The sequence below is a fragment of the Medicago sativa genome, chromosome 6 (assembly GCF_051527215.1).
Source record: "Medicago sativa cultivar Bolivia chromosome 6, Bolivia_mono, whole genome shotgun sequence".
NCBI lineage: Eukaryota > Viridiplantae > Streptophyta > Magnoliopsida > Fabales > Fabaceae > Medicago > Medicago sativa.
Genome location: NC_140754.1, coordinates 60,465,039 through 60,474,727, shown reverse-complemented (window position 1 = coordinate 60,474,727; position 9,689 = coordinate 60,465,039). Strand labels below are relative to the sequence as shown.

Genomic DNA, 9,689 nt, shown 5'->3' with positions numbered 1-9,689 from the left:
GGGATCTTGGAAGTAAACTATGTTGGCATGAGTATTCGTGTTTGGCATGTTATTTTCAAGTGACTGTCGAAAGTTGAGGACCTTTAGTTACCTTTAACACCTCTTGGCCTTTTAGGACGTGGTGCGGTGACTAATCATGAGTAATCTTGGTTTAGTTGACACGCGATACCACACTCAGACGAGACTTTCTTACGAACATTGTTGGATCAGAAGTATTTCCGTAACCCGATAGTGTTCGGGAGTGGTTGATAACTCTGGGAACTTGGTAGAACCCGTGATACAAGTACATTTGAAACCATAGTCCCTACCAAATGGCGTTGTCACCCTGGCTACAACATTATGGACTTAAACCTCACCATGTTTTCACCATTTGTGTTGACATAATCATGCATTCATTCATAAACAACTCTTTTTCTCATTAATATCAAAGGGACTTAGCTTTTTCTCATTAATATCAAAGGGACTTAGATATGTTCTTGTAAACATCTGAGGGACACTAAGAAATACAATTTCAAAAGTCTTAAACTAGACCTTAGCTTTGTCGAGGACTTTGTCTTTGGCTTTGCTTTTTGAGGTAAATGTCTGTAATATTTTCAATTATCAAATGAAGCAATGTTCATTATGATATGTTCCTTATGATGTTTACAATTACTTTGACGAGTCCTTCGATAAAATAAAAAAAAATGTGTGTCTATTTTTGCATAACATCATGCATCATCGTGCATTTCATAGTCTCAATTCCGAGTCTCACAAATTTTTATTTTCCATAAAAGGTCAACCAATCTCAAAAGTGTCATGGCGTCCTCGTCCGAAACCAACTCGCATGTGCAACACTCGAGCAATCATAAATAGAAGATGGATTTTCTCGAGCAAGAAAATCAATTGCTCCGGGAGGAAATGGCAGCCATGCAGACCAAGATGGACGAAATGACTGAATTGATGAAGACACTGACGGTTGCTCAATCACCTCCTCCTCCTCCTCCTATCAGGACTCTAGCCGAAATTGTTTCTACTGGCCCCGAATGGACGTTTTGTGCCGATAGTCCGGAATACTCTACACCGCAACGTTCCGTACCTTGGCTCCCGCCTCTTACTGCTGGCAAAATACTCCGTCCCATTGCTTGTGAAGCTCAGATGCCTACTTTTCAACATGCAACTCATGTTCCTCAACAAGTTACGACAATTCCACCAGATGTCGTGACCTACTCAACACCCGCCGTTAATATTATCCCACAACAAGTGGAATCCATCTTCCATTCTGGGAGTGTGGGGGCCTATGATAGAGTTAATGACTTGCAGCAAAAATATGATGAAATTCAGCGGAATGTGAGAGCCCTCCATGGAAAGAAAGAGTTTGGGAAATCTGCTTACGATCTCTGTTTGGTGCCAAACGTACAGATACCCCACAAGTTCAAGGTACCGGATTTCGAGAAGTATAAGGGGAACTCATGTCCTGAGGAACATCTAACAATGTATGTAAGAAGAATGTCTGCCTATGCCAACGATGATCCGGTCCTTATCTATTTCTTTCAAGAGAGTTTGGCCAGTCCTGCTTCAAAGTGGTATATGAATCTAGAAAAGACAAGGATTCGAACTTTCCGTGATCTGTGTGATGCATTTGAAGAACAATACAGTTACAATGTGGATATGGCCCCAGACCGAAGCGATCTTCAGGCTATAACTCAGGGAGACAAAGAAAATTTCAAGGAATATGCTCAGCGGTGGAGAAATTTCGCTGCCCAGGTCAGCCCGCATATAGAAGAGAAGGAGATGACCAAACTTTTCTTAAAGACTCTCAACCAGTTCTACTATAGGAAAATGGTCGGAAGTGCACCCAAGAACTTTGCAGAGATGGTCGGTATGGGTGTACAGTTGGAAGAAGGAGTCCGAGAAGGACGATTGGTCAATGAAAGTGTCCCCGTTGGCAGTTCAAAAGAGAAAGACCAGGGTGTGAATATGGTGAAAGGTCAGAAAGTCAATCCACATCACCAGGCTCAAGAAACACCGCAGTACGATATGATTCCCATGAAATATACGGTTTTGCTTCCACAGTTGCTCGAAAGGAATCTAGTCCAGGCCAAGGCGCCTCCTCCGGTACCAGCAAGATTGCCAGCATGGTATATACCTGACCTTTTCTGTACCTTCCATCAAGGGGCACCTGGCCATGATATTGAACATTGTAACGCAATGAAGAAGGCAGTTCAGAATTTGATCCGGACCAACCTCCTGACCTTCTAAGACTTAACACAAGGAGTGGTTAGCTGTAATTGGGTCGCTGTTGACGTTCCTTCCGCTATTTTTTTTTGTTCAAATAATGTTTGTTTGTTGCTTTTCGCTTTTCAAAAAATATCCTTTCGTCCCGCCCGAGACGAAAGTGAACTTGTGAAGGGATTTTGCTTCATATATTTTCCATCATTAATAAAAAGGTCGTTTTGATCCCGACTTTGATTTTATCTTGTGATTTTTTCTGGAAAAACGGTAATACAAAAAACCAAAAAAAATATAATCATTCTCAAATATCTGCATAATCATAACTTACACTTACTTGTCAAAATCAATAATTAAATCATGCACTAATAAACCCGTTGAACACATTAACCATGTACTCTCTTCCAACTTTGAGTTCCCTGTGTCCGAAGCTGAAAAAGGGAAGAATGAAGAGACTCTCGACAAGATCTCTCACATACTCGGGCATTTTAGCCGTCAAAGCTGCAAAAAAAAAATCAAAAAGATTGTCCAGAAGATGGCAGTCGCTTACAAAGACTGGTATGAGATGTTACCGTTGCCTCACATGGATATCGTGCTTTAATACCCATTTCAACAGGGGCAACCCCCCCCTCCTTCCTCAATATACGACATGGAGGTCGTGCTTCCCGTGGAGGTTGAAGTCCCGTCAATAGGAGTTCTACTAAAGTCCAAGCTTGATCGAATATAAACTCATGACGACCTTGTACAAATATATCAAAAGGGGTTTGAAACAAGCTTCTAACAAAAAGGTTCGTCCCCATGAATTTCAAGAAGGGAACTTTGTACTACTTTCCAACCAGACTCCAGGGGCAAGTGGACGCCTAATTATGAACTCCCATGTTCAATGACTCTTACAACTACGGATGGCGACAAACACACACGTCCTATGAATGTCGGTGCAGTCAAGAAATACTTTGTCAAAAAAAAAGGCTCGATAAGTCGCAAACCTGAAAAGGCGGCTTAGGCAAAAATGAGCGTCTCGGTGGACTGAAAACTCGAAAGGGCGGTCAGGCAAAAATTAGAGACAAAAAAAAAGAATATAATTATCCTGATAGGTTGAAACCCGAAAAGGGCGACCTATGCAAAAGTTAAGGATCATGACAAAGTAACTGCACCCGGTCAGGCACGATTCACTTGGGGCATATCTGCTATCGAAGAACCTCTGATTCGATGCATGGGGCATACCTGCTATCAAAGACCTCCGATTCGAAGCATCTGCAGATCAAAGACTCGAAACAGGGGCATTCAAAGTTGTCAGAGAGAATAACGGTTATTGTGTTCAATGTACCTTCAAATATATTTACCATTTTTCAAATTCTTCAAAGATCCGTGGAGCCATGCCATTGGCAGGTCACCACTCAATTCATCAAAATTTGAGCCTGTGCCCATTTATTTGGAACTCTCATTTATTCTATTTGCAAAATTTCTTCTATTTTTGATGGCAATACTTGAAGCAAAAATTTTCAAAAAATACAAAAACTTTTTACATCTTTTGAAAAGTGTGAACAACAAACACACTCTCTTTGAACTCGTGAGTAGTTGAAGCGTACATCAACATCTGCCTCGAGAACGGTTACACTCCGAAAGGGAAACATGGCTAAGCACAATGGAGAGGACCTCTGCTTTGAGCAAGATGCTGTCACAGTCCAAAAATACAAAAATAAAAGCTCGCTAAGTTGAAAACCCGAAAGGGCGGCTTAGGCAATAGAGAGCGTCCCGGTGGACTGAAAACCCGAAAGGGCGGTCCAGGCAAAAATTAGGGGCACAAAAAAGGAATATATTCCCGGTGGATTGAAAACCCGAAAGGGCGGTCCAGGCAAAAGTTAGGGATTTTCAAAAAAATATATACAAAAAAAAACATGACTGTTGACGCGTACTAGTAGAAAGACACTCTGTGCCGATTTACAAATGGCGACTTCTTCCAGACTTTTGATCATCAATGGGCTTTTTCCCCAAAAGGCATCAGTTGCCACCTTGTGTCAGGCTTCACCCTATCAAAGGCTCAATTTGTTCACAATAATATCATCTCCAAGGAAGTTTGTCGAGTGTTTGTACTGCGATGTCATTCCGCCTCCCATCTTACCTGTCTTGTCTCGTTTCGTCGAGTCTCACCTGTCGTATTCACTTATACAGTTATACAGTCATACAAAGTTGTACATACATCCATACAAGTTACATTCATACAACATACATTCATACATTAATACCTTCACGATTTCATACACTCATGCATACACAACATATACGCGACATCATTCATACATGATCGCATTAGTCACCAAAATCTTGTTTCGATCTTGTCCCTTCAGTTTGATCTTTACTTATCATTGTGTCAAGCCGCAAGTTACTACACATGAACATCTAGCATTTACCTTCTTATCATCAAAAGTGTCATCCCCAGTGTGTCTGGTCCAGAGATGTCACTCATTATAAGCCTGGAGGATTCCGGCGAACTCTTACAAAGCCGAGTGGATTCTCGCGAAAGCCGAGTGGATTCTCGCAAAAGCCGAGTGGATTCTCGCAAAATGTTTGCCAAGCCGAGTGGGTTCTCGCAAAAGCCGAGTGGATTCTCGCAAAAAAGCCGAGTGGATTCTCGCAATCCTTATCAAAAGCCGAGTGGAGTCTCGCAAATGTTTACAAAAGCCGAGTGGATTCTCGCAATCCTTATCAAAAGCCGAGTGGATTCTCGCAAATGTTTACAAAAGCCGAGTGGATTCTCGCAAAAGCATAGTGGATTCTCGCAAAATGTTTACAAAGCCGAGTAGATTCTCGCAAAAGCCGAGGGGATTCTCGCAAAAGCCGAGTGGATTCTCGCAAAAGCCGAGTGGATTCGCGTAAAATGTTTACAAAGCCGAGTGGATTCTCGCAAAAGCCGAGTGGATTCTCGCATATGTTTACAAAGCCGAGTGGATTCTCGCATATGTTTACAAAGCCGAGTGGATTCTCGCAAATGTTCATCTTGTTTCAAGCTGTCAGTCCTAAACAACGGACCGCTTGAGTATACTTTTCATCTTCTTTCAAGCTGCCAGTCCTAAACAACGGACCGCTTGAGTTTGCTTTTTATCTTGTTTCGAGCTGCCAGTCCTATACAACGGACCGCTTGAGTTTGACTTCCGTCACAATGAACAGTTTGAAATCACATTTTACCTCCTAGATGGTGTCATCCCCAGTTTATCTGTTCAAGAGATGTCACTAATAAAATCAATCAATTTCAAGTGGTTGGTTTCCGACAAAAGGACAACTTGAACCCTTTCAAAAGTGTCATCCCCAGTATATCTGTTCAAGAGGTGTCACCAATCAAATTTAACTTCAAATGTCAGTTTCTACAAACCATCAGTTTACAAATACATTTCAAAATTCCAAGTGTCTGTTCAAGATTTTGTTTCCTTTCGTTTGTCTTCATATCAGTTATCAACACGATAGGGGACAATCATTTTCCCCAGTGAAACTACATTCCCCCTAGCGGAGTCGGATCCCATTCTTCAATGAATTTGGGTGTCCCGTCGTTGTTTCTCGATTCAGTCAAGTCAACTTTGTCGTTCTGCATTCGTACAAGCATTTCACGAGCATTCATAGCATCTTCGGTCAAAAATTGGTGTACTTTGTATTTAAGTCTCTTCGCTCCGATCGAATTAAAGATTCCATCTTCAAAATCTCCGGACGAAGAAACTTAAATAGGGGCATCTGTCATACCCCAATTTTTGACCTAAGGATCCTACATTTATACACTAACACGTGCCCTTCGTTCTTGATCGGTCCCTGACTTTTCAGTTAAAAATTCGGCAGTGAGGTATTTTAAAATACCTCATGTTTGGTTCCGAGTTGGGCCCTCTTCTTTTTTTAGTCGTTATTTCCATCTGTTATTTTGTTCAATTAATTTTGATTTTATTATATATTTTTTTAATTAGCCATTTTTTTATTTTATTTTATTTTAATTAGTCATTCTTTTAATTAGTAATTTCTTTTTTTTCCTTTTTAAGATAAGTCCCAAAAATCAATACCGTGTAGTTATCCTCTTCTATTTTCATTCCTTTAGTTGGTAACAATCTGTAGAGTTTATTCCTCCCCAAGCCAAGGCAATTTTGTTGCTTCTCTTGAACAAACCCTAATGCTATAAACACAGTTTCACAGGACCGGGAGAAGGGGGAGCAGCTTTTCTTTGGCACATTCATTTTCGTTTTTTCCTTCAAACAACAGGTTGAAACCAACACATCACAAACATATTTCACTCATCCATATTCCATATACATGCTTTTTTATTACTTCCTATCATTATTATTCACGCTATGAATTTCAACATGCACATATTCCACTCTCTTTTTTCTTTTCTTACATTCATACTTCATATACATGATTTTTTTTATTAATTCCTTATGATCGATTCCTTTTTTTTTAATTTGTTTGCTTTTCCTATTTTTTTTCAATTCAAAATCCAATCGGTCCTTACCCTTTTGTTTACCTTGTTTTTCTTTTCTTTTTCTTTTCCTTTTTATTTGTTGTCTAGTTCATGTTGCTGCCTTAATCATGAATCAAATTCATGTCATCTTTGATTTTTATCAATGATGCAGTAACCTCATCTTTACAACAAGATTTTAATTTTGTCATTACTTTATAAGATTATTGGTGAAAACTAAAGACCAGCCTTTAGCTTTGTGTTGGTATTTTAGATTAGGCACTAAACTGGAAAAAGGCTCTATAATAGATTAGTGTTATCAATGGCCTTATTATATGTGCATAAAATGAATTTTTTTGGGTACCACTTTGCAGATCTAACTTCTCATGTTTGAGCTGCCAGCAACCCATATATTGACTATAGAGTTTACTTGCTTTGATTCTCAGCTCTAGTTATTCTCCATCGCTGCATATATAATTGGGTTCCCATCGTATTGCTACGTCTATGACATATATATTTTGATTCCAGTACATTACTTGTTGCTGTGTCACTCTGTTTCAATTCCAATTCCAATTACCAATTGCCTGCTGCCCCTTTCGTTCTTATTAACTTTCCCCGTTGTGGTGCTTCGATGTGCTTCTGTTGTGTTTGTCGTGGCTGCTCTCTTGCATATTTATCATTCATTGATCTGTCCATATTTATTTCATGTCATTTATATTTTATCGCATGGATTTAGCATGTACATTAGGTCGATGTAAAACATTTGTATTTCCTTTGCATCTTTATTATCTTATGTTTTTTTAGATTAGGCTGGATATTCATCATTCATTTAGTTGTCCATATTTATTGACATCGCATGGGATTTAGAATGTATATTTAGGCTTAATGTAAATTATTTGTTATCATGCATGTTTATCTTTTTCCGCAGACCTTAGAATGTATCATAGGCTTTTTTTGTAATAGCTTAGGTTCATGTGTGTGTGTGTGCGTGTATGATTTATTCTTATGCTTGTAGTTTAGGTTAAAGGTCCTCGTGGTGGTCCAACGCCACCATAAGGTACCTACGCTTTTATTTTTTCTGCTCCGTTAGTTTAATTTCATTCCAATTATTTGAAAACAACAAAAACATGCAAATAACCAAAAAAATCACAAAAATATTTTCTTAAATAAACCTTGATCCTAAATCAAGTGACGTTTTTTATTTTCTTTTCTTAATCAAATATCAATCAATCTAATTTATTTTGAGTCTATTTTCTTTAATATTAAAAAACACAAACAAATACGTTTTTGCCACTTTGGCTTTCTTTTATTTTAAAACCTTTTTCAAAACATTAAAAAAACACTCAACCAATCAAACGTCAATTTTTACCACGAACTACGTGATTTTGATCCCTCACGGGTACGTAGGCAGAGGACTTTGTTCTTTCAAATCAATAAAATGTAGATAATTAGGTCCTCCCTTTTCCATTTTAAATTCCCTTCTTTTTTTCAAAAAAATAAGCAAGTTATAGCGCACTAATTAAATAAAACCAAGAGGTTCCCGTAGAGTACTACAGACATAAAGGGTGCTAACATCTTCCCTTTATGTAACTAACCCCCGAACCTAAAAATCTTTTCAAAGTAGGGTGTTTGAACTTTTTCCCCTTTTTCTTAAAAAATTAAAATGTTCAGTCGTGAAATAACTAGTGAGTCAAACGCTAATCAAATAGCCTTGATCTCCGAAAAATGACACGACAAGAGGCAAAGAAGATCCTATGGCGATTTCACAATTCACCCTATGGAGGTCACTTCAACGGGGAAAGAACCGCCACAAAGGTACTTCAATCCGGGTTCAATTGGCCAACTCTATTCAAAGATGCCAATACACATTGCAAGCATTGTGATGAATGCCAAAGAACAAGATCAATGTCAAAGAGAAATGAGATGCCTCTACAACTCATCCTTGAAGTGGAAGTGTTCGATTGTTGGGGCATAGATTTTGTTGGCCCTTTTCCTTCATCATATTCCAATGAGTACATCTTGGTCGCTGTTGATTATGTTTCAAAGTGGGTGGAAGTCGTAGCATCGCCTAAAGCCGATAGCAAGACGGTAGTGAAGTTCCTAAAGAAGAATATTTTCACCCGGTTTGGTACACCAAGAGTTCTCATTAGTGATGGAGGGTCACACTTTTGCAATGCACAACTTTCCAAAGCCTTAGATCATTATGGAGTCAAGCACAAGGTAGCATCACCGTATCATCCGCAAACAAATGGACAAGCCGAAGTTTCCAACCGAGAGGTCAAACGAATACTTGAGAAGACGGTCTCTACATCTCGGAAGGATTGGTCGGCCAAACTTGATGAAGCTTTGTGGGCATATAGGACTGCTTACAAGTCTCCTATAGGCCTCACTCCTTTCCAAATGGTCTATGGCAAATCTTGTCACTTACCGGTCGAGCTCGAACATAAAGCATTTTGGGCATTGAAGTTCCTAAACTTTGATCAAGAGAAGGCCGGTGAAAGAAGAAAAGTTCAAATGCATGAGCTTGAAAAATTGAGAAATCAAGCTTATGAATCTTCAAAGCTCTACAAAGAAAGGACCAAGAAATATCATGATAAGAAGATCATTCTGAGACAATTCATGCCGGGGCAAATGGTGTTACTTTTCAATTCAAGACTAAGACTGTTTCCGGGCAAATTGAAGTCTAAGTGGTCCGGACCTTTCATGGTTAAAGAGGTCAAACCATATGGAGCTGTTGAACTTGAGGATCCAGTCACAAAAGCCAACTGGAAAGTTAATGGGCAAAGGCTTAAGCCCTATTTCGGTGGTGAAATTGATCGGAGTTTGTCGACAATTTCACTAATCGAACCATGATTTCTTCAAAATGCGTCGAGCTCATGACGTAAAACAAGCTCTTGCTGGGAGGCACACCCAGTTTTGTAAGTATTTTTATGTTCATTGCATATAGTAGTAGTACATAAGCATTGAAAGCAAAAATGAAACGACTTTGAAAAAACTGATCCTGAAGCCTCACGCCAATAGCGTAATTTTCGCTATTAGCGAGGATGCT

The 9,689-nt window shown here is 39.3% G+C and overlaps 1 protein-coding gene across 1 annotated transcript; it reads left to right on the top strand.

Annotated features, from left to right (window-relative positions):
• Positions 1-855: 855 nt before the first annotated feature.
• On the top strand, positions 856-2,238 carry LOC146916032 (uncharacterized). The gene has a single exon (XM_085721521.1). The coding sequence runs from the start codon at positions 856-858 to the stop codon at positions 2,236-2,238; it is 1,383 nt and encodes a 460-aa protein (XP_085577647.1).
• The last annotated feature ends 7,451 nt before the right edge of the window (positions 2,239-9,689 follow it).